This window comes from Coregonus clupeaformis, chromosome 11 (genome assembly GCF_020615455.1).
Source record: "Coregonus clupeaformis isolate EN_2021a chromosome 11, ASM2061545v1, whole genome shotgun sequence".
Lineage (NCBI taxonomy): Eukaryota > Metazoa > Chordata > Actinopteri > Salmoniformes > Salmonidae > Coregonus > Coregonus clupeaformis.
Genome location: NC_059202.1, coordinates 6955905 through 6981656, shown reverse-complemented (window position 1 = coordinate 6981656; position 25752 = coordinate 6955905). Strand labels below are relative to the sequence as shown.

At 43.9% G+C, this 25752-nt stretch overlaps 1 protein-coding gene across 2 annotated transcripts in view; it reads right to left on the bottom strand.

Moving 5' to 3' along the window:
• Positions 1-4622: 4622 nt before the first annotated feature.
• LOC121576943 (lysine-specific demethylase 7B-like) overlaps positions 4623-25752 on the bottom strand; it is a 36647-nt gene continuing 15517 nt past the window's right edge. The window contains exons 2-20 of one of the 2 annotated variants that reach the window (XM_041890563.2): positions 18022-18107; positions 17538-17655; positions 16955-17115; positions 12755-12896; positions 11831-12017; positions 11341-11503; positions 9835-9922; positions 9520-9626; positions 9320-9408; positions 8971-9057; positions 8511-8750; positions 8221-8345; positions 7586-7794; positions 7404-7498; positions 7158-7306; positions 6811-6959; positions 6641-6708; positions 6174-6456; positions 4623-6062 (exon numbers count right to left, since the gene is read on the bottom strand). In XM_041890563.2, the coding sequence (XP_041746497.2) occupies positions 5974-6062; positions 6174-6456; positions 6641-6708; positions 6811-6959; positions 7158-7306; positions 7404-7498; positions 7586-7794; positions 8221-8345; positions 8511-8750; positions 8971-9057; positions 9320-9408; positions 9520-9626; positions 9835-9922; positions 11341-11503; positions 11831-12017; positions 12755-12896; positions 16955-17115; positions 17538-17655; positions 18022-18107 (2635 nt within the window). In that variant the 3' untranslated portion in view covers positions 4623-5973. The remainder of the gene's footprint in view (positions 6063-6173; positions 6457-6640; positions 6709-6810; positions 6960-7157; positions 7307-7403; positions 7499-7585; positions 7795-8220; positions 8346-8510; positions 8751-8970; positions 9058-9319; positions 9409-9519; positions 9627-9834; positions 9923-11340; positions 11504-11830; positions 12018-12754; positions 12897-16954; positions 17116-17537; positions 17656-18021; positions 18108-25752) is intronic. The other variant, XM_045223427.1, reaches the window with a different exon arrangement.

Genomic DNA, 25752 nt, shown 5'->3' with positions numbered 1-25752 from the left:
ATATAGTGACAGGGAAGACAAGCATACCATTTAACAATAACTGGATCAGTAGCCATAATTACATCTCACATACACTTTGTACAATTGCAAAATTCTGTCAAACTATATATATATATATATATATATATATATATATATATATATATATATATATATATATATATATATATATATATATATATACATACATACATACATATATACATACATACACACACACACACACACACACACCCATACACCACACATACAGTGGGGAAAAAGTATTTAGTCAGCCACCAATTGTGCAAGTTCTCCCACTTAAAAAGATGAGAGGCCTGTAATTTTCATCATAGGTACATGTCAACTATGACAGACAAATTGAGATTTTTTCCAGAAAATCACATTGTAGGATTTTTAATGAATTTATTTGCAAATTATGGTGGAAAATAAGTATTTGGTCACCTACAAACAAGCAAGATTTCTGGCTCTCACAGACCTGTAACTTCTTCTTTAAGAGGCTCCTCTGTCCTCCACTCGTTACCTGTATTAATGGCACCTGTTTGAACTTGTTATCAGTATAAAAGACAACTGTCCACAACCTCAAACAGTCACACTCCAAACTCCACTATGGCCAAGACCAAAGAGCTGTCAAAGGACACCAGAAACAAAATTGTAGACCTGCACAAGGCTGGGAAGACTGAATCTGCAATAGGTAAGCAGCTTGGTTTGAAGAAATCAACTGTGGGAGCAATTATTAGGAAATGGAAGACATACAAGACCACTGATAATCTCCCTCGATCTGGGGCGCAAGATCTCACCCCGTGGGGTCAAAATGATCACAAGAACGGTGAGCAAAAATCCCAGAACCACACGGGGGGACCTAGTGAATGACCTGCAGAGAGCTGGGACCAAACTAACAAAGCCTACCATCAGTAACACACTACGCCGCCAGGAACTCAAATCCTGCAGTGCCAGACGTGTCCCCCTGCTTAAGCCAGTACATGTCCAGACCCGTCTGAAGTTTGCTAGAGTGCATTTGGATGATCCAGAAGAGGATTGGGAGAATGTCATATGGTCAGATGAAACCAAAATATAACTTTTTGGTAAAAACTCAACTCGTCGTGTTTGGAGGACAAAGAATGCTGAGTTGCATCCAAAGAACACCATGCCTACTGTGAAGCATGGGGGTGGAAACATCATGCTTTGGGGCTGTTTTTCTGCAAAGGGACCAGGATGACTGATCCGTGTAAAGGAAAAAATGAATGGGGCCATGTATCGTCAGATTTTGAGTGAAAACCTCCTTCCATCAGCAAGGGCATTGAAGATGAAACGTGGCTGAGTCTTTCAGCATGACAATGATCCCAAACACACCGCCCGGGCAACGAAGGAGTGGCTTCGTAAAAAGCATTTCAAGGTCCTGGAGTGGCCTAGCCAGTCTCCAGATCTCAACCCCATAGAAAATCTTTGGAGGGAGTTGAAAGTCCGTGTTGCCCAGCGACAGCCCCAAAACATCACTGCTCTAGAGGAGATCTGCATGGAGGAATGGGCCAAAATACCAGCAACAGTGTGTGAAAACCTTGTGAAGACTTACAGAAAACGTTTGACCTGTGTCATTGCCAACAAAGGGTATATAACAAAGTATTGAGAAACTTTTGTTATTGACCAAATACTTATTTTCCACCATAATTTGCAAATAAATTCATTAAAAATCCTACAATGTGATTTTCTGGAAAAAAAATTCCTCATTTTGTCTGTCATAGTTGACGTGTACCTATGATGAAAATTACAGGCCTCTCTCATCTTTTTAAGTGGGAGAACTTGCACAATTGGTGGCTGACTAAATACTTTTTTCCCCCACTGTACACGCACACACACACACACACACACACACACTACCGTTAAAAAGTTTGGGGTCACTTAGAAATGTCATTGTTTTCGAAAGAAAAGCAATTTTTTTTGTCCATTACAATAACATCAAATTGATCAGAAATATAGTGTAGACATTGTTAATGTTGTAAATGGCTATTGTAGCTGGAAACGGCTGATTTTTAATGGAATATCTACATAGGCGTACAGAGGCCCATTATCAGCAACCATCAGTCCTGTGTTCCAATTGGCACGTTGTGTTTGCTAATCCAAGTTTATAATTTTAAAAGGCTAATTGATCATTAGAAAACCTTTTGCAATTATGTTAGCACATCTGAAAACTGTTGTGCTGATTAAAGAAGCAATAAAACTGGCTATCTGGAGCATCAGCAATTGTGGGTTAGTTTACAGGCTCAAAATGGTCAGAAACAAATAACTTTCTTCTGAAACTCGTCAGTCTATTCTTGTTCTGAGAAATGAAGGCTATTCCATGCGAGAAATTGCCAAGAAAAAGCCATATCTCAGATTGCCCATCTTAATCTTTTCTTTTTATTGGCCAGTCTGAGATACAGTGGGGAGAACAAGTATTTGATACACTGCCGATTTTGCAGGTTTTCCTACTTACAAAGCATGTAGAGGTCTGTAATTTTTATCATAGGTACACTTCAACTGTGAGAGACGGAATCTAAAACAAAAATCCAGAAAATCACATTGTATGATTTTTAAGTAATTACATTTGCATTTTATTGCATGACATAAGTATTTGATCACCTACCAACCAGTAAGAATTCCGGCTCTCACAGACCTGTTAGTTTTTCTTTAAGAAGCCCTCCTGTTCTCCACTCGTTACCTGTATGAAAGACACCTGTCCACACACTCAATCAAACAGACTCCAAGCTCTCCACAATGGCCAAGACCAGAGAGCTGTGTAAGGACATCAGGGATAAAATTGTAGACCTGCACAAGGCTGGGATGGGCTACAGGACAATAGGCAAGCAGCTTGGTGAGAAGGCAACAACTGTTGGCGCAATTATTAGAAAATGGAAGAAGTTCAAGATGACGGTCAATCACCCTCGGTCTGGGGCTCCATGCAAGATCTCACCTCGTGGGGCATCAATGATCATGAGGAAGGTGAGGGATCAGCCCAGAACTACACGGCAGGACCTGGTCAATGACCTGAAGAGAGCTGGGACCACAGTCTCAAAGAAAACCATTAGTAACACACTACGCCGTCATGGATTAAAATCCTGCAGCGCACGCAAGGTCCCCCTGCTCAAGCCAGCGCATGTCCAGGCCTGTCTGAAGTTTGCCAATGACCATCTGGATGATCCAGAGGAGGAATGGGAGAAGGTCATGTGGTCTGATGAGACAAAAATATAGCTTTTTGGTCTAAACTCCACTCGCCGTGTTTGGAGAAAGAAGAAGGATGAGTACAACCCCAAGAACACCATCCCAACCGTGAAGCATGGAGGTGGAAACATCATTCTTTGGGGATGCTTTTCTGCAAAGGGGACAGGACGACTGCACCGTATTGAGGGGAGGATGGATGGGGCCATGTATCGCGAGATCTTGGTCAACAACCTCCTTCCCTCAGTAAGAGCATTGAAGATGGGTCGTGGCTGGATCTTCCAGCATGACAACGACCCAAAACACACAGCCAGGGCAACTAAGGAGTGGCTCCGTAAGAAGCATCTCAAGGTCCTGGAGTGGCCTAGCCAGTCTCCAGACCTGAACCCAATAGAAAATCTTTGGAGGGAGCTGAAAGTCCGTATTGCCCAGCGACAGCCCCCGAAACCTGAAGGATCTGGAGAAGGTCTGTATGGAGGAGTGGGCCAAAATCCCTGCTGCAGTGTGTGCAAACCTGGTCAAGACCTACAGGAAACGTATGATCTCTGTAATTGCAAACAAAGGTTTCTGTACCAAATATTAAGTTCTGCTTTTCTGATGTATCAAATACTTATGTCATGCAATAAAATGCAAATTAATTACTTAAAAATCATACAATGTGATTTTTCTGGATTTTTGTTTTAGATTCCGTCTCTCACAGTTGAAGTGTACCTATGATAAAAATTACAGACCTCTACATGCTTTGTAAGTAGGAAAACCTGCAAAATCGGCAGTGTATCAAATACTTGTTCTCCCCACTGTATGGCTTTTTCTTTGCAACTCTGCCTAGAAGGTCAGCATCCCGGAGTCGCCTCTTCACTGTTGACGTTGAGACTGGTGTTTTGCGGGTACTATTTAATGAAGCTGCCAGTTGAGGACCTGTGAGGCGCCTGTTTCTCAAACTAGACACTAATGTATTTGTCCTCTTGCTCAATTGTGCACCGGGGCCTCCCACTCCTCTTTCTATTCTGGTTAGAGCCAGTTTGCGCTGTTCTGTGAAGGGAGTAGTACACAGCCTTGTATGAGATCTTCATTTACTTGGCAATTTCTCGCATGGAATAGAGCTGTGCTAACATAATTGCAAAAGGGTTTTCTAATGATCAATTAGCCTTTTAAAATGATAAACTTGGATTAACAAACACAACGTGCCATTGGAACACAGGACTGATGGTTGCTGATAAATGTAGATATTCCATAACTATTTTTTTTTTTTAAATCAGCAGTTTCCAGCTACAATAGCCATTTACAACATTAACAATGTCTACACTGTATTTCTGATCAATTTTATGTTATTTTAAATGGACAAAAAAACAAGGACATTTCTAAGTGAACGCAAACTTTTGAACGGTAGTGTGTATATATATATATATATATATATATACACAAATGTGTCCACTGTTGATACAGTCCCAAAATGTTTCGCATGTCAGCAGTCAATGTTTCAAGATATAGTATTTTCAAGAAGCAAAGTGTCACTTGATGTGGCAAGTGACACTTTGCTTCTTGAAAATCCTATCTTGAAAACTTGACTGCTGACATGCGAAACATTTTGGGACTGTATCAACATTTACACTATCCATCGTAACAGGATTGTCATAGCCATTAACTTTTTTTCCACAATACATAATAATTCAATACCAGCAAAAGAAACAGAACAATAAACACCAAAAGAGAAAGTGAAATAAATTATGGATAACTTATATTTTCTGTAAATAAATTTGTAACTTTAGATAAAAGCTTTTTGCAATTTCAGAAATCTTTCATAATAACAGCACTTTCATGCTCCTGCCCTAATTTGACCAATAGATGGCACCAAAGGAACATATTTGATATGATCAACTAGAGTGATCAACTATAGAGCAATAAGGCTCTTAACTCTTTTAGTAAATAGAACCAGTCATCTTAATGTGGTGGGAGTGGTATTTTTGGAATGGCTTAATGTATTAGGATTCATAGATAGCTTTTTACATACTTGGAGGCTGATAAGGCAAGGTGCCTAGAGTGCTGCATCAAGATATCTCCCCCCTCTCTCAAATGCAATCACTGGTGTGATCGTGACAAGAGGGTAGACAAAAGGATAGCATGAATATACACTTTAGCACCATTTAAAATGTGTTCCAACACCATAGCACCATTCTTGCTCTTCAGTCAGACCAACACAAGACAATGTCCCAAAGAGGTGATGAAAACTCAGGTAGCAGAAAGCAGCATCTTCACCTGCCATTCTTGGCTTAAGCACAACATGTTTAGCTTCTTATGGCATAACAAGTAGTGTTGGTTGGAAGGGCTAGTGCAAGCCTTGGGTAAAGCATCAGCCAAAACAGATACAACAACTCTGAGCCACACACTTTTGTATCAAAATAAGTAATTTAAATTCCCACAGCCATGCATCTTTGGACAATCCTGTGTTGTTGCGGTGCTTCAACTCGGAAAAAAAGCCACATTTACTGTATAGCTCTTTTGATGACCAGAAAATATACAATCCAATGTCACTGCTGAGAATCCATGCAGTTGTTTTTACAGCTCACCATCACTTCACCATGTGAAACGGAGCACTTGCTTGTGTAAATCCATTACCTTGTCATCTAGCATGTGGAGTTAGTGATTCAGGGCAGTCCATCCAAGCGATTATTTTTGTAGAATGTGAGAGTCGAAGCTGAAAGAGACGTATCCTCAGTATATGGGCAGGGGTCGAGTTGTCCCTTAAAGTTTTTACTGGAGACATACTGGTCTTGAGTGCTATAGCAAAAAGTGGTTGTTCCTGCTCAGCTTGAGAATCTTCCCCAGTCTCTGCTTGGCGGTGGCCATACCTTTCTTAGGACGTTTTCCTGAGAAGAAGAAACATTGCACAGAGATCAACAACAAAAGGATGAGAGAGAGGAATATTGCTACACTAATTTCAGCTACTATAGATTAACTAGGTAAAAGTGGAGTCAAACCTTTAGTCGCTTGATTACTGATGGGTGGGGTGTTTGGGGCGGACCTCTTGGAGGGGTGCAGGGAGGATGACAGAGTGGTCTCACAGTACTGGTAATCAGTCCCTGAGCTGGGGTCCAGGCAGAGGAGGCTAGAGGCAGCCCTAGAGGGGCTCTGGTCCCCCCAGGCCTCACTGCTGTTACTCCCACTGCTCTGACTGTCCATGAAGTTCTTGTTCTCCTGGATCCTCTGGCTGAGTTCAGCTCGACACTCCTTACGCACATGCTGCTGGGCCCTCCGCTCATCCTAAAGGAAAGGGAGACATTATTACTTTACATTGGATTCCAACTTGTTACCTAGAGGAAGATTAGTCATTCAAATACAGAGTGAGTGATTCTGATGTCCTCTCAAAATAGAGACGTCAGTCATAAGAGATGTCGGCCGCAGCATGTGCAGGCATGACCCATTAATCCTTGGCTATTATCATTACCTGAAGGCTCAATGTGGAGTTGCTGTCTGAATCCTGGCTCTCCTCCCCTGACGCAGGCTCTCTTTCACCTACAGGACAACGACAGCGAAAGTTTAAGTTATCTGAAATTGATTGAATTAGGGTCTTAATTAAATCTTGGTGTTTATAAGAATTTCAGGACTGGAGTGTACCACTGTCAGAGGAGCGATGGGCTGGGCTGGACCACCAGGGCTCCTGGGCAGTGCTACTCTCCTCTGGTCGCTGAGGATACAGCAGCCCTGCCATTGACAGCATGCCCTCAATAGCCTCTTCTTCTGTGGTTGGCGAGGTAGGATGTTCTCTACAAAAGGCAAGCGAGTAAAGGAACAACTTAATTAATCTCTTAACTCAACTGGATAATGAATGATTCATGCATGACTCTTCAGCCACTGTGGCTAATGTAATACTAATGTCCCCCATTGGATTTCTATTGAATTGAAGCATACAGAATACTTAGAACAAGAATGCCACTTTGTCCATTTATCCATGCTTCCCGTACCCTTTGAGTGGTTTGTGGTGGTGGCTGAGGGCCTGGCTGGCCTGGTGCAGGTCTGTCACACTGCCTGTGCCTCGCTCTGTCCTGCACTGCTCCTTATCCTCCTCATCCTCTTCTGAGCTCCCTGAATCCTTCCCAGAGGAATCCCTTTTCTGCACAAGTCACAAAGATGTGTCAGCCTTTAACTTAAACTCTACCTCTGTGTGAAGGAGAGACAGGGCCCTTTGGGGAGGAAGTGGGATTAGTTACCTGTACAGTGCAACGCACTTCGGACTCAGAGTCTGAGATGTCTGAGTATACCGTGGCTCCTTTCCTGAGATCGGAATTCACTCTTTTGAAAAACTCTGAGGAGGAAAAAGAGAAGGATTCATTAAATATCTCTGCAACAGAATTTTTAAGTGAAATTCTCTGGCATTCAAAGATGAGCCTACCTAAACCGTTGATTGACAGCCGGTGACTTGACCAGTTAGACTCACTGCTGAGAGGGCTAGGTTTCTCCCCTCTCTCTGGGTCTCTGTGCTGTTCCTGCTTGTTGTCATTGATTTCTGTTTTCACCAGGACCCCTTCCCAATGGTGGTCACCAGTCCTCTCACCGTCCTGCACCGGACTACTCTTCACCCTGGTGTGACAACGCTCATCTCTGTGCACACATACACACACTAGTAAGAAGGGGAGAAAAAGCCTGGAGGCAAACCACATAATTTGGCACTGAAAGCCATCTTACTTCATTTTATTTAGGCTAAAGTTTGATGTAAGTGGTGAGTTGAAACATGTAAAGATTGCATGGTGCAGGTGGTCCATCCGAACATGTTTAAGCTGTACAACACCAGCTCTGAGTTGTAATATGTAACCACTTCAGCCAGTAACTTGAGCATTGTCAAAGCCAATCAAAGCCAACCAGAGGTGTTGGGTGGGGAGTAGAGAGCGAGTCACTGCTCTACCTGTTGGGAGGTGATGCATGACTGAGGAACCATTAACCCAGGCTCCAGATCCTTGACGTCTTCCCTGAAAAGGTCACAGGCAGCCTGGGGGCCAAGGGTGCCAGGGGGGGGTTCTTCCGGCTCACCTGATAATCCGGCCGTTGCACATCACCAGACGGAGGTTGTTGTCCAGGCTCCGTTCCACAGCTGCAGCCGACGCCACAGATGCCTTGTTGAACTTTGCCGTCACTGTGGAGCTGAATGGGGCATCCTGCGAAAAGGGCATAGAGATTTACTTTAACAAAGGTTTATAATTAACCTAGTCTCAGTCTATGAGTAACATCCTCCAAGACATGGATAATCCACGAGGACTACAGTTGCACATTGGGTTAGACCAAGCAGCATGGGGGAGATGGTAGTGTGTCAATGCCCTCACCTCCTCAAAGGGTCCCACCTCCAGCCTCTTGAGCACCTGTCGCGTGTGCAGCTCCAGGATCTCCAGGTTGGAAGGAGTCTTGGGCGCATGGTGATGATGGTGGTGGTGGTGCCGTAGCCGTCTGGCTGTCCTGCGAGCATGATGGCTAGCCCTGTCCAGAGTCGACCGCGTCAGCGGGCATGCTCCACTTCCCTGAGATTTCATTGGCTTGCTACCTCCAGCGCCACTCTGCTGCTCCTCCTGTGGTTAAGAAGAGATCCTAGTCAGTACAGAACCCCAACGCTGTAATACCCAGCTTGAAAGAAACACAATGCTTTTGACCTGGTACTTATAAAAGAGAAAAAAAGAATGAGGGTCAGCCAACTTTTACTCTGAGCACAAATGTTTAGAACCAGCTCCAAGTCGTCACGTAACAGCTTGAGGCCCTCGCTCCCAGCCCCGTCACAACGCAAGGCCTTACCTCCAGGTAGCGGATTTCCTTTGTGAGTTCTTTAATTAGATGGTTGGGTCTGATATGGTCCGGGACCTCGCTGGCCGGCTCTGTGACCTGAGGAGAGGCAGAGAGCAGGGGGACAATGAGGGCTTGTCCCGTCTGTCTGCAGATGGTGGTTACAGTTTCCCAGCCAGGTCATAGTCATACCACCACACTGGATACAACCTGCCCACCACTGACCTTTATAGAAGGAGCCCAATGTAGATTACATTAGAATGTAGAGAATGTGACCAAACGTCCTATTCTGTAGTCAGATGTTACACAGACAAAAGAAGCTGATTTGGAATCTACAATCTGGTTTCCTGTAGTATCTTACCTCTCGTTTTAGCCAGTTTTTCAGTGCAGTAATCAAGGCTTTCACTCCTGTCAGGTAGGCTGGGGGCTGGCAGTTATCCTCTCGTAACTCTGAGAAGCCAGGAATCATATGAGAAGGATGTCAAAAAGGTGCAGAAAGTTACCAAAGGGGACATCACCAAAACAGCAACAAATTCTTCCTCCAAGTTGTATTTCTCTCACCTTTTAGAGTCTCCAGTAGATTCTTTGCCACATACCAGCAGATGGCCTCAAAGTAAGGGAATTTGAACAGGTCAGGAGTCTTCAACCGCCGCTCCATCTCATAACACCTGTAGTTGAGGATGCAGCAATGGAGGTCAAACACACACAGCTCCACAGTGCTGAGACCCATCACAGTCAAACCACTACTTCATTGCTGGCCATTAAAAAGCGCAGAAGAGCTGTGTTTTTAGCCATTCATTTCATCAATGTTATTACTTTACAAGGAAAGAAAGGCAACAGAATGAGCAGAGGACAGAGGGTTTTCCAGGTGCTCACCTGAGCTGCATGCCTATGTTGAGGTTGTGGAGGAAGTTCCCTCCGAACGCCATGCAATCCTGAGAGGTGAGAACAGCATGGATCCATCCTGGGGAACACAGAGGAGGATAGACCACATCAACAGCTGACCCACAGATGTGGAGCAAAAGGCCAGTAGCAGGCAGAAGACAAACATGCAATAAATCAAACATTTCATTTGGAACATTTTGGAATTCTTGTTTTCCAGCTGTATGTTTCAGACACATCAAAGGGTTTAGGAAATGGTTGAAAAACCTTCCACGTTGCAGCAGCGCATCCAAAGAGGCGTGACAATGCTGGGCTGGTGGGCCCTAAACATTATAAATGCCCGGTCATGGAGGGTGCACCGAGAGCTGCTGTGGCCCCAGCAGAGAGATGATGGGAGCCGCTCAAGTGATTATATGGATGGCTGATACCGGTTGGGGTTCTCTCTCATCCCCTGCCGGTCTCCTACATACCAGCCATCAAGAGCCCAACCGTGTGACCTTCCCTGCCAGGGGGCCTTTGGCTTCCCGCAATAAACCATTTCAGAAACGGTATTTATGTTACAGCAGGATGCCTGTGAATGCAGTTCATGAAACCATAATTTGCACATTAATCCAAAAGAAGGTGGGCCCATGCTGATGGAGCATTGTGCCATAGTTAAAATTCTCTCAAATTCTCTTTACCTAAAAATGAACGTTCATTTTCGAACATCAGGAGATCGACACAGATATGTTGTATTTGTGTCGGCACTCAGAAACATATAACATTTTCCCTGGGGAATGGTGGTTTTGTGTGTTTATGTACTGAGGGCCTGTGTGTGTGTGTGTAACCAAATATGGAACTGGGCCAGGGATCTCTCCCAGTAGGGAGCCACTAAGAATCTCACGCTCTCAGTGTCTGCTAGCATCATCAGCCCAGAGAGCTTTCATATCCCCAGCCCTCCAACTGGGAAAAGCAGCCGTGTGGGAAGCTGTGTGAAAAAAGCTTCTCCACCCTGTGGCTAGAGAAACTGGATCAAATAATAAAAGATTCCCTTTTACGTGCATCAATTAATTTTGGGCGTGTCATCACCTATTTCACTTGCCATGTAATCGAAGGACCATATGATGATGTAGGAAAGTTCTGTGAACAACAGTGGGCGGAAGGATGGTGTCATGTGGTGCTGGTGTCCACGGTGACAGAGGTGGTCCACTCAGGCCCTTCAGAGCTCACAGTGGAAGAAACAAATAACACAGGTCTTCCTGTGAGACGCCATCAAAGGCTAGCTGCTCCGCTCAGTGCTAAGTGGAAAAGCAGCTCTATGGCTCTTTATGGCTCTTGTGTTTTTGAATGCCCTTGTGTGTCTGCAGCAGAGCTTTGGAAATATAGTGCTGTATACAAGGAATGTTGCAACAGTAGAGCAACTTGAGCCCTTTGAACTAGTTCCTTATAAAAAAAAATAAAAACTCAGACTTAGTCCTGTGGTGGAAAAGGAGACCATTGCTTCTTGTAGCTTCTCCTAACCTGTGGGGATGAGGACAGTGGTTCCTTGCGGCACCACACACTTGTAGCACTTGTCCACCTTGTCCCCAAAGAACACCTCGCTCTGGTTGGGGGACGAACTCCACGCCTCGTATAGTGCAAGATTAGCCTGGGTCGGCTTGATCAAGTAGAAAATCTTCTCTCCCTTCAGGACAGAGATGAAAAATTAGGAGAACATTATTCCGGTGCAATGGAATTATTAATAATATAAAACAATTGACAGAAGCGTATCGGAGGGGAAGATTTTCAGAGGAAGGCAAATGAACAAGACCCAGCATGTAGTCAGTGTTGCTACAGTAAAACGCTTGAGGGGTGACAAACCTCAGGAGAAGCATGTGGTTATTGAAGTTGGGCTGTCAGACTACATAGCCAACGCAAAACGCCTTGAAGATTCGAAACAACTCTGGTGCCTAACCATAGCACTGTCTGTGAAGATATAAGACATGCTGAGCACAGCAATTCCCCAGCTTACCCAGAGTACGTGGTACCACACGGATGTGCCTCCGAAATCTATGTGGAAGTCTGTGTAGCTGTCCTTCACCCCCATCAGGCAGTACTTCTGGACAAAGGGCTTGGGGAAGAAGGAGTCATCTGGCCAGTAGTTCTCCACCCAAGACATCTTCTGAGCGATATCAGGCACCACCACCAGCTCTGCCATCCTAAGAGGATACAAAGGAGCGTTTAGGGAAGTTCTACCAGTAAGGCAGTCGTTTGTACGCTACTCATCTTTCAATACACGTATTACTGCACTCTAATAAGGCAGAATTGTTTGTCACGTTACACACCTTCATATCTACCCATCACTGTTCACCAATCAACCAGGCATTAACCAAGGAGATTCATTTAAAATAACACATTTCTCCCCACCTCTTTGCCGTTTTAGAGTGGTTTCTTCTACCAGCTGTGCTGCTTCTCTGTGTAGCCCGCGCAGCACAACTGGAAGGAAACCGCTTGAGTCGCACAAAATGGAATATAAAGTTTGGAATTACACAATTTCATGTGTACAACATCTATAGACCTGCATCACTATGCTGAACGTTTTTTCGTTTCTAAAAGGACGTATTTGGGTGATTTTGGAGCCTTTGTTCATGTTTTTCCATGAATCCCATACTGCGGAACGAGCAATGAGTTAGTCTATTGCGGGTGGGGATAGTTTCTCAAAACCAAGGGAAATAGCAACAAAAAAAAGTGTCTGGACCCTTCTATAACATGCCATTTACATAACAAATAGAGATTTGGTTCCAAACTAGTGAATAGCGCTTTTAGCTACAAATATTACAATTCTAATGGTGAATATTTAGTGAATCCCAGAAATTCGTAAGTGAATCCAAATTATACAATGATCAAAGCAGCAGCAGCATATACTTGTTAATAGCGAAAAGCAACCAATACTTACTTGGTGTCTGAAAACTCCAGACTGATCACGTTCAGCACCTTTGGCCGATAAGGTTTGTAGTAATACTTGATGAACTCTCTAAGTTTCATTTTGCTGTCTGCCTGCCTGGCAACATCAATGACATCCACGATTTTGTCACCACCTGCAAGAAAGTCATGCTTCAGATTAGAATATGGTTTCTGTGATGCAGAAAGTAGTCTGGAGGAAGTTCAAGATGGGATGGGACAGGCATTAACACTTGAATGTAGTATGTTAAGTAAGGACAGGTGGATTTGATATGATATTACAGACATATTACAGTGTATCACCACATTACTGCACAGTACTACAGACCAATACATGCCAAGCCTGCCTTCTAAAAATACTTTAATATATTGAAATCTACCGGGGATACTCACAGGTCCAATCCCCCTCCCCAGCCCAGACAGAGGGCCAGCCAGAGAGACTCTACAGTTCTCATGCGCAGATGTCCAATGATGGAGGGCGCAAGGCGTGGAGCTTGCTGACATTTTCAGAATCCCCATAATACTCCTGATGGACACCTCAGTGCTGCTGCAGCCACCCAACTGGAGGAGGTGCATTGAAACATCCAAGGCAATCTCTCCACATCCCATTACTGTACTCCCAATGATGGAAGCAGGAGGAGCCGGAGAAGAGGAGGCTAAGGGTTGGCTAATGTCTTTCATGTGTGTAGATAACGCCACCCATGTACAGCTGGCAAATTGCAAATAAAAAATGGCAGAAGGGGGAGCTGTGAACAGACATGCAGTTAACGGAGGGCATGAAAGGACAGCTGGTGGTTGTGCAAGGATAGCCCTGTTTGGCCCTGCTGGCCACCGCTGGAGGCAGAGCAGCCTCACATACACAGAACAGCCAGGGGAACACTAGTGTACAGATGGGGAGGGGAGCTGCCTGGGCGTAGTACAACCAACGACAAGTGGGGGCAATAACTCTCTCCAGCCACCAATGTCCTGTGCGAATATTTATGGTCCTCATATTAGCAATTATGTCCCTTCATCAATCTTTCCATCCAGTGACACAGTTAGGGACTAGGAGCACAGGTTTCCTGGAGAATAGACAGGGCGTTGCTAGTCCCAGGTCTGAGGTACTTGGAAAGTGTGATGTTAAAACAATGCTCCAAAAGGACAAAATACACTTTACAGGTTTGCCATTAGGGTAAATGGAGAAATGGCCATGGAAAACACATATCGTTCAATACAATTAACTTACAGTTCCCTGCTGAGTCTAGCAGGCAGAGTGCCAACTGAGGTAAATGGATTAGCTGGGCAGCTGGCCTGTGGTGAATGCTTGGTTAAGCACTGGCCATTTAAACATTAATGTGAATATCAACAATGTTAAAGAATATTTTCCAACTAATAAACCCCCAAAAGAGACCCACACATGAATAAGGTTATTCATTAAACAAACCATTTGAATTTCATTGTCAGGTTGACACCTCAACCTAGACTGATAACTCCACAGGCTTAAGCCTAATCCAAGGAGCTTTTAGGAGTTCTAGAGCCATGAAAACCACAACATATCACTGTGAGAATGGAGTGTGACTAGTCACCAAAGAAGACTGTGTGCTTCTGCCAGTGACAAATAACATGCTGCTCAGAAACAGAGCAGTGGGCAGAATGACTTGGTCTCTGACACAGATGTGAGATCAGATTTGGAGCCTGATTTCCCCAAAGGAAGACCATACCATTAACCCTTTCTAATATCTACAGTTCCAATATTACACCCTGACTATGGACATGAAAGAAAAAACCTTGAGACACAAATCCCATGCTAAGAGAAACAAATGGCCAGTGCTTCACTTTAGTAGTCTTCTGGTTATGCTAATATGATACACTGGTCACAGGGACAAATTCTCAGGTTAGCCGCAAAAGTGAGATGGTTTTGTCTCCACTCTTTCTGTGTGTGTGCAGTAGACTGAAGGAGCAGAGTGAATGTAATTTGAACCTAAAATAAACTTAGCCGGACACAAACCTGAGATGTCTGATAATGTACTGGGATGTAAGGGGATCTCATAAGTACCAGACTCTCAATAGTGGAGAGAGGTGATGAACCACGGTGCTCGGAAAGCTAACCCACTTTTAGCTACACACTTATTTCATTATTGAAATATATGAAAAACTGTATGCACTCACTACTGTAAGTCGCTCTAGATAAGAGCGTCTGCAAAAAAAATTATTGGTGGATTAATGTAACATGTAAAAAGGTGGACCCAGTGAACCTCTCAGCTCTGTTACCTGAGATGGTCCAGAGGCACATTAAGTTACAGTAATGTACAGACACGTTACACGGCAAGCACGTAGGATTAATATTTAAACCCTTGACAAGATGCTCAGCTAGCATCTCATTAACAAACACGTTTGATTAAACATCCCACTCAGCAGTACATGATCCAGAAATTCTAGAGAGCTTGTGTTCATAGAAACAGAACATTAGCACACTGACCCAATTATTTTGAAAATGGGGCTGTTTTGAAAATAAATATGGCACAGTAAATGTACACAAACCAAACAAAGGCACCAAAACAGCACAATCGGTGGGAGAGGGCTCCATTTTAACAAACCTAACGCAATGGTAAATCTTAGCGCTGGCGGTAGTGCTATAGGTTCTGGGGTGTATCAGAAATATTTTAGCTATTTTCACAGCAGGAATTATGGGCGCAATAGCTGGCGGTGGCACGAAAGGGCTGGGTTTTGATGAATAAATTAGTTGCAGGTGTGTCGAGGCTTGGCCCTTCACTGGCCAATGAGAACATGCTTCATGGCTAAATATCTGGTTGCTTCAAGTTGTGTATTTACGGTCTTTTTATATCAACTCCAATTAGAACGTTAGACCGTTATAAATAGCCTAGAGAAACAAAATGTAGGCCTATCCCATATTTGCTAAATAGGTTGAACATGTTTGCAATCCACATTGTTCTAAGTAGGCTAATTGCATGATTTCAATACGAAAATATATATTTTTAAACATAGCATTCACATGGACATAGGCCTACTGTAAATTGCATTATGTCTGAGCTATGCCAAACGTTAAGAAATATTAAATTCTATTAAATTAGATGAAATAAGACCTAAAAAGACAGTGAATAATTTGAATCAAATTCTAATAAAACGAAACAACTTGTTTTAAATAAAATTGTCTAAATATGTCTAAATACAGTTACAGGCACCATAATTGCTCCCGTGGGCATATAATATTAAGACAATGTAGACTATGGAGGGTTTTACGCATATCAAAACTTTTCAAAAGAGCTGGAAAAAGATCCAATATAAAGAGAAAGGGGGAATGTCCACTTACCATTATACTGCTCCCAATTATAATGTTTTATAAACATCATGGAACCATGTTACAGATCATATTCGCACCTCTCCACTCCAAACATAGCAGACGGCTTCTAAATTGCATTGTATGCGAGCCATGCATTCTAATAATAAAGCCATGGACAGTGAATAATTCTAATAAGTTTGGTTTTTAATCAAATTAAACTAAAACAAGCAATTCGTTTTTTTTAAACGACAATATTTCTAAATAAGATGGGGTCAGAATCATGATATCATAAATCGCATCTCTCATTCCATGAACAGGCACACGTAGGCCTAAGGCCAAGGGCTCGATAGGAATTCCCGCGATTTGACAGTTAGGTCCAACAAAGGAAAGTGGAAGATGCATTTTTTCACAGCAGTCTTTTTAAATAACTTGATGTTCCTAAACAGGCTTCCTACAGTCACTGACACCTTTCATGCAATGGGCATCACACATAATGAGTCCACACTTTTCACAGAATCTGGACAAAAATAATGTCCAATATAAATAAAAATGGGGGATTTCATTAACTCTTTTGCTGATCGTGACATTTCCGATAAGGCTACTGTGCGCCTTACCACTAAGACCAGCTTTTGGCCGGTCTTAAATATCTCTAGTTGCACTGACTGAAATTGGCATATTGGTGCACGTTTTGAAGGACACGCCTCAGATTTCCACACCTCCTACCTCAGCGCAAGCAAGCTGATGTTAGACAGGTAAATTAACAACCCTGATGCAAAGGTTGGGAAAAAGCAGAGCGCTGGCTTTCATAAGTTAAAATTGACAATGAGCGTGTGTGACACTAGCGCTGCCTTAACGCCAGTCGAAAATAGAGGCCAGAAAGTAGTCAATTTAAAAAAAAAAAAATTCTCCTCTTACCAACGTAGTCCTCCACATCCCTTACAGAGAAGCTGGAGGGAGGCAGCTTGAGACCTAGTCCATCCAGTTTGGGAACGGTGATAGGGTAGCGGAAGCCCTGCTTCTCCAGGTACTTCTGTGTTACCTGATGGCCCTGCATCTGCACCATGATTTCATCCGCACTGCAACAAAGGAAAGAGGGGCATTTATATTACGTTATTGGTCATCTACCTCAACTCATTTTAGAAGATGCATTCCTGGAACGTGGTTGACCAACCATCCTTCATGTATGGACCACAGATTGTGAGTTTATCACTTCACCAGTTTCCTTCTACCTGCTTCATCTAATAGAGCTGTCCCAGTGAGCACCATTGCACTGCTTAAGGATTTGTTTGAAGGAGCTGAGTTTGTATTCACAATATGTCACAAAAAGGCAGAAGCCCAGTTGATGTTGGCTAAGTAAAGCAATGCCCAGACCACATCAGCAACACACTGGTTTTCAGTTCGGGGTGTGAACCTGGGGCCCACTGCTGTGTGTGATGATGTGATGTGTGCACACATCTGTGGCTTGGTCTGCTGGGTGGTATCTTGGCTCCTTCAGTACCTGGGAAAGGTTCTGTTCTGCAGCTCTCGTACAAACACAGAGGTCCCCGCCTGCACCGGCCTGCTGCAATCGTCAGGCTCTGTGTAGTCGTGTCGGTGCCAGTTGTTACGTTTTTTCACTGGGAAAACAAGACAACGAGTTGTAAAACTCCTCAACCGTCAGAGTCATTGATCAAACAGAGCAGATACTGCACAGAGTTTGCAGGGGTAGCTACCCAAGTGTCTGAGGAACATGGAAGCCTTGAATTATGGATCGTCTCTATAAATCATTTCAAAATCCCATAAAGCCCACGTAATATCCAGCCGAACGAGGGCCATCTTCAATCTCAATTTGATGATTACACCATCATTCAATTACCCTAATAATGTGGCCAGACCCACTTTAGAGCATAAAGAGAGAGAGTAGACGTCTAATGGAGAGTCAAGTATTAAATAACCGTGCTGGAGTAATGCAGAGAGAGAGTGTGTGGTGGTGTGGTACTTACTCAAGGAGGGTCCGTGTTGGACATCACATTTAGGACAGTGGTAAACATCGATGTCCACGGCATGGTGCTCTTCCACTTGGACACAGCTGGAGAGGGAAGAGAACATTTTGATATTTAGACTCAGTTATATGAAATAAGCTGGTTCTCAACACAAAACTCGACAACATATCTGTAGTAAATATAGTTTAAATTTAGAGAGTGATCCAACATCACCCTCCCATTAGAATGGCTTACCAAGAAAACCTTCCAAAAGGATAAATGAGGTAAAAAGGAGTTGGAGCACTAAACAAAAAAAGGCAGAGATGGATTAAAATGAGATATAAGAAATCAATTGTACAGGATGCGAATAGGTGACTGACGTTTCGACGTCAAGCTGACGTCTTCCTCAGTGACCTGACCATTGCACTTAGCTCCTATTTATAGCCTAGTGGTCCATTGAGACGCAATGTAAAACAATTACAATGATAATGATAAGACAAAGTGTGTCTCGTTAATCAACAGGCCATGTCAATATATACATAGGTGATATTTGGGTGTCTGTGAATCCGGAGACACAGAGACCCACAAAAAAATCGAGGCAACAACATTATAGAAGAAATGAGGACAGTGGAAAAATCATCATTTAGCCCCTTTGGACCCACACTGTCTAAGGAGTACTGCCAGAATGCCTCGGTTTTGGTTTACGTACGATATCACCTCCTCTAGGTGAAATTTGGACGTGTTCTATGGCTACAAAGCGCAGGACGGAAGGTGAGTCATGGTTGGCTTCGATGCAATGGTGCGCAATAGCATAGTCCGTGTTTTTATTTCGAATAGCAGCCTTATGTTCTGCGATGCAAAGTTTCAATACTTGTTTAGTTTGACCAATAAGGAGAAGCGCAGATGCATTTGAGCATGTATACGACATTTGTGGTGCTACAATTAATGAAGCGTTGGATTTTGTATTCTTTACCTGTTCTCGGGTGGTAAAAAACTTTAGTATTTTCACAATGTAAACAGTGGCCACACTTGTAATTGCCATTGGGCGGGCCTGGGAGCCAAGTGTCACGCTTCTTGGGTAGCTGCATCCTATGGGTAACGGAATTGGCTAGATTGCGCGCACGGCGAAAACAAATGCGAGGGGGGCAATGTAATGAACTCTCGTAGATTTTGATCACTTTTGATGATGTTCCTCAATGTGCCACTAGGCTATAAATAGGAGCTATGTGCAATGGTCAGGTCACTCTGAGGAAGACGTCAGCTTGACGTTGAAATGTCAGTCACCTGTTCGCATCCTGTACAATGGATTAAAGTGAGCAGTAAGAAATCAATCTCTGCTGTTTTTCCAACTCCTTTTTACCTCAAATTAGTCATTTTGGAAGTTTTTCTTGGTAAGCCATTCTGGTGATTTTTGTCCTTGTTGTTGATCACCCCTCCTTTCCTTGGTTTGCTGAAGCGCGAAGGCCCACCTGAACTATCACACTCCCATTATTCTATTCTATTTCGGCCATTAGCTGTCTAAATGAAAAACTACTGTTCCTAAATTACTTTTGCAAAATGTAAATACTACCCCCTCTCATTCAAGGGATCCAGCCAAGTGGTCAACCAACTAGGCTACACATCAACAGCCATGTAGTAGGCAGGGATAGGGAGGAATGCAGGGAATCAAAATCTAACAGGGCTTTATCAAAATCACATAAGAAAGCTATAAAAAAGGTTTCAGCTCACTTCCTTTCACATACAGAACATCCTGCCATCCTGATCAATTTGTCAAATAAGGACATCATAATTTTGACTACATTAGCACCTTTATTGTTTTCAACTCTCAACTTTCTTCTCAAAGTTAACAACTTCAACCCCCTCAGTAAAAAGTGAGAACTATAGATCTGAGCCACTCACTCAGCTGATGTAGCCATTTCAAGCTTCTGCCTCTAACCCTAGGAAACTCTTTTCCATCTTCTCCTCCCTCCTTAATCCTCCACCCCCTCCCTCCCTGCGGACGACTTTGTCAATCACTTTGAAAAAAAGGTTGACGACACCCGCTACTCATTCACTCAGCCTATTGAGTCCACTGGTCTTACTCACACAGACCTACCCTACGCCTTGACCTCTTTCTCCCCTCTCTCTCCAGATGACATCCTGTGACTAGTGAGGTCTGGCCGCCCGACAACCTGCCCGCTCAACCCCATCCCCTCCTCCCTTCTCCAGACCATCTCTGGAGAACTTCTCCAATTCCTCACTTCCCTTATCAACTCATCCCTGACCACTGGCTGCGTCCCCTCGGACTTCAAAATGGCCCGAGTTGCGCCCCTCCTCAAGAAACAAACACTCGACTCATCTGACATCAAAAACTATAGACCTGTATCCCTTCTTTCTTTTCTTTCCAAAACACTTGAGCGTGCCGTCTCTGATCAACTTTCTCATTATGTCCCTCAGAACAATCTTCTTGACCCTAACCAGTCAGGTTTCAAGACGGGTCACTCAGCACGGAGGCTCTCCGAACTGCCAAAGCTGACTCTCTCTCTCTCTCTCCTCTGTTCTCATCCTACTAGATCTATCCGCTACCTTTGACACCGTGAACCATCAGATTCTCCTGTCCACTCTCTCAAGGCTGAGCGTCTCAGGCTACGTACACTCTTGGATTGCATCCTACCTGGCAGGCCACTCCTACCAGGTGACGTGGAGAGGATGTGTGTCTGCACCACATACTCTCACTACTGGTGTCCCCCAGGGCTTGGTTCTAGGCCCTCTCCTCTTCTCGCTATACACCAAGTCACTCCGCTCCGTCATATCCTCACATGGTCTCTCCTATCATTGCTATGTGGATGACACTCAACTACTTTTCTCCTTCCCCCCTTCTGACACCCAGGTGGTGACACGTATCTCTGCATGCCTGGCAGATATCTCAAAATGGAATGTAGGCCCACCACCTCAAGCTCAACAAGATGGAACTGCTCTTCCTCCCGGGGAAGGCCTGCCCGCTCAAAGACCTCTCCATCACAATTGACAACTGCACAGTGTCGCCCTCCCAGAGTGCAAAGAACCTTGGCGTGACCCTGGACAGCACCTAGTTGTTGCTTCTGCAGGTTCATGCTCTACAACATCCGTAGAGTACAACCCTACCTCACCCAGGAAGCGGCGCAGGTCCTAATCCAGGCACTTGTCCTCTCCTGTCTGGACTACTGCAACTCGCTGTTGGCTGGGCCCACCGCTTGTGCCATCAAACCCCTGCAACTTATCCAGAACACAGCACCCCGGCTGGTTTTCAACCTTCCTATGTTCTCTCATGTCACTCCGCTGGCTTCCAGTTGAAGCTTGCATCCACTTCAAGACCATGGTGCTTACCTAAGGAACAGCAAGAGGAACTGCCCCTTCCTACCTTCAGGCTATACTCAAACCTTACACCCCAACCCGAGCACTCCGTTCAGCCACCTCAGGTCTCTTGGCTGTCGCACCCCTACGGGAGGGCAGCTCCCGCTCAGCCCAGTCCAAGCTCTTCTCTGTCCTGGCACCCCAATGGTGGAACCAGCTTCACCCCAGCTCTGACTCTACTGATAGCTATGTTATTGAGGGAAAACTTACTTTCTATGCCTGTGATGTGGTTGTCCCACCTAGCTATCTTAAGATCAATGCATTAACTAAGTCGCTCTGGATAAGAGAGTCTGCTAAATTACTAAAATGTATGTATTCCCATCACTTCCAGAGCAGTACAATGCAATGCAGCATGCATAAAACAAACTGGGGGTAACACAGGCAGGCCCCCTGTCCACCTGAAATAGCAGGTGTCACAAAACATAGCTTTATTCTGTTTATGTCCAACGTTCTTTGTACCGTAGAATGCTGAAGTGTGAAAATTATTGACCCGAGTTAGCCTCCTATGCCCTGGGAATGACAGTAGTCCCCCCTCATGGTGTTGTGGTTTAACCTCAGACACAGGCTGATTCTTGGCTACAGATGTTTGAGGGCTGTGTTTGGTCTACTCTGGGACAGTGGTGGTGGGTGGCATCCGTTAAGCCACAGAGTGTGGGAACCAGCCCTGCTGGAGCAGCAGTTGAGGTGCCCACATCAAAGCCTCCAGCTCTCCCCTTCCGCCAGGCTGGGTGGAACACTGGTGTGAGGGGAGGGTGCCCCGGGTTAAGGGGGAGGAGAGGACCGGCCGACAGGCTGAAAAACAGTTTCTGTTCAGTGCCGAGAGGAGGGCCTGGGAGCAGCTCTAGCTGTTATCTTCTTTGATCTGAGCGTAATTGCAGGAAACAAGGGAAGCAGTAAACAAAACAGAACCATTATCTTGTCAAAAAAGCGGCCTGAGTCGGGGATGGCCAAAGGATTTAAGCCGAAATCACACGGAGAGACGCCGTCAACGACATCAAAATTTGCACGTGAGAGTAGAGCGTCAATTCACTTACACCATGTAGTGTATGCCAACTTAATTGTCATGTGAATCCATAATAAATCAGTTGTATTTGTTATGTTCACTATGTAGCCCTTGTGAATTATTGCTGCGTGTTCCTTTTTTTGACAGACAACAACACAGTTGTGTGGGGGGCTGGTGGGGGCGTCCGCGGCCATGGAGGGAGCATCTAAGTCCCCGGCAGAGCCGGGAAATGTTTGTTCCCTAGGACTGTTGGTGTACAGCAGTGAAAACTCATTTGAATCTGCTGGGGACTCGCGTCCTATTAAATGTATAATATGCGACATGTTTGTTGTTGTCACAGGGAATGGTCCGATGGATATGTTCATTTGTGAAACATTTATTGAACTATTACGCTTCATGAAGAAATACAAAAATCTGACCAAGCGCCTTGAACTGAATAAGGATTCTATGAGACTATTGGCATCTTTAAATGCTTCCTATCAAAACATCCAAGAGGATCATAATGGGACCTTCCTGGACTATGATCAATTTCCGCCACTGCACCCCTCTACTAGCTTGAACCAGAAAATGGCTGCTCACTGTTCGACTGCAGGTGAGCGTAAATGGATGCGTGACGGAACCAGAAAGAAGGAGAAGAATCATTCTCAGCGCGCCTGCCTTCTTCCCCTGCGTCCGGACTTAAGACTTTCAAATCACTTTGAGCCCCTGTACCAGCTGTTTTCTGCCGGGGGCTTGGGTGTTCCCTCCATGGCCCTCCATAACTGGCTACGAGACTATTGCAGCTCTGTGGGTGTAACATTTATTGACAATTTTGATACCTTCTGGAAACAAAGCTTGTATTATAAGGAGGATGGGATCCACCCAAATCATTTGGGTTCCTGGATCCTTTCACAGCATTAGAAGGCTGCGTTGAGACAATGACCCAAGTCCAGCTCATTTAATCCCTACCATTGTGTCGCTGAGTTGTCATAATGGTTCAGCAAATGTACATTATCCTAGGGGTGTTGGAAGACACAATGTAAATAACCTAATTGATGTCCCTCTTACTGCCCGGAATGCCTCTTCTGATCCTACAGCTATTGTATGCAGTAATCATATGCCTATGAACCAGAGTAATACTGTTAGCACTGAGGTGGTGTGCCCTAGTAGGATGTCCACTGTGTGCAGCTCACCCTGCACTAATAAAAATAACCTGAGTATGTCTACCTTTACTAAGCTTCCCAGTAAAGTAAGAAAAATAATTAAGCATCCTAGAAAAGTGTAAAAATAGCCCACGTTAACATATGTAGCTTAAGAAACAAAGTTCATTAAATCAATAATTTGCTAGTAACAGATGACATTCATATTCTGACAATCTCCGAAACTCACTTAGATAATACCTTTGATGATAAAGTGGTAGCAATAGAAGGTTATAACATTTACAGAAATGCCAACAGGGGCGGTGTTGAGGATATCATGTTAAATACTGTTGTTGTAATATGGCTACAGGTTCACCAGCCTCACCTAACGTCCATTCTTGTGGGGAGCTGCTATAGACCACCATAGCTGCTATAGAAAGTATACTTTCTGGGTGATCTAAATATTGACTGGCTTTCATCAGGCTGCCCACTCAAGAGAAAGCTTCAAACTGTAACTAGTGCCTGCAACCTGGGCTCCCGAGTGGCGCAGCGGTCTAAGGCACTGCATCTCAGTGCTTGAGGCGTCACTACAGACCCCCTGGTTCAATTCCAGGCTGTATCACAACCGGCCGTGATTGGGAGTCCCATAGGGCGGCGCACAATTGGCCCAGCGTCGTCCGGGTTTGGCCGGTGTAGGCCGTCATTGTAAATAAGAATTTGTTCTTAACTGACTTGCCTAGATAAATAAAGGTAAAATAAATAAAAATAAAAAAACCTGGTTCAGGTTATCAATCAACCTACCAGGGTAGTTACAAACAGTACAGGAATTAAATCATCAACATGTATTGATAATATATTTACTAATGCTGCAGAAATTTGTTTGAAAGCAGTATCCAAATCCATCGGATGTAGTGATCACAATCTAGTAGCCATATCTAGGAAAACCAAAGTTCCAAAGGCTGGGCCTAATATTGTGTATAAGAGGTCATACAATACGTTTTGTAGTGATTCCTATGTTGTCGATGTGAAGAATATTTGTTGGTCCGTGGTGTGTAATGACGAGCAACCAGACGCTGCATTTGACACATTTATGAAATTGCTTCTCCCAGTTACTAATAAGCATGCACCCATTAAGAAAATTACTGTAAAAACTGTTAAATCCCTGTGGATTGATGAGGAATTGAAAAATATTAATGGTTGAGAGGGATGAGGCAAAAGAGATGGCAAATAGGTCTGGCTGTACAACCGATAGGCAAACGTACTGGAAATTGAGAAATCATGTGACTAAACTGAATAAAAAGAAGAAGAAACTACACTATGAAACAAAGATAAATAACAAAGAATGATAGTAGAAAACTCCACTCCATCATTCATTGAATCAGATGGCTCATTTGTCACAAATCCCACTGATATTGCCGACTACTTTAATGATTTTTTCCATTGGCAAGATTAGAAAACTTAGACATGACATGCCAGCAACAAACGCTGACACTACACATCCAAGTATATCTGACCAAATTATGAAAGACAAGCATTGTAATTTTGAATTCCATAAAGTAAGTGTGGAAGAGGTGAAAAACGCATTATTGTCGATCAGCAATGACAAGCCACCGGGGTCTGACAACTTGGATGGAAAATTACTGAGGATAATAGCGGACGATATTGCCACATCTTCAATTTAAGCCTACTAGAAAGTGTGTGCCCTCAGGCCTGGAGGGAAGCAAAAGTTATTCCCCTACCTAAGAATAGTAAAACTCCCTTAACTGGCTCAAATAGTCAACCAATCAGTCTGTTACCAACCCTTAGTAAACTTTTGGAAAAAATTGTGTTTGACCAGATAAAATGCTGTTTTACAGTAAACAAATTGACAACAGACTTTCAGCACGCTTATAGGGAAGGACATTCAACAAGCACAGCACTTACACAAATGACTTGACTGATGATTGGCTGAGAGAAATTGATGATAAAAAGATTGTGGGGGCTGTTTTGTTAGACTTCAGTGCGGCTTTTGACATTAACGATCATAGTCTGTTGCTGGAAAAACGTATGTGTTATGGCTTTACACCCCTGCTATATTGTGGATAAAGCGTTACCTGTCTAACAGAACACAGAGGGTGTTCTTTAATGGAAGCCTCTCCAACAAAATACAGGTAGAATCAGGAATTCCCCAGGGCAGCTGTCTAGGCCCCTTACTTTTTTAATCTTTACTAACGACATGCCACTGGCTTTGACTAAAGCCAGAGTGTCTATGTATGCGGA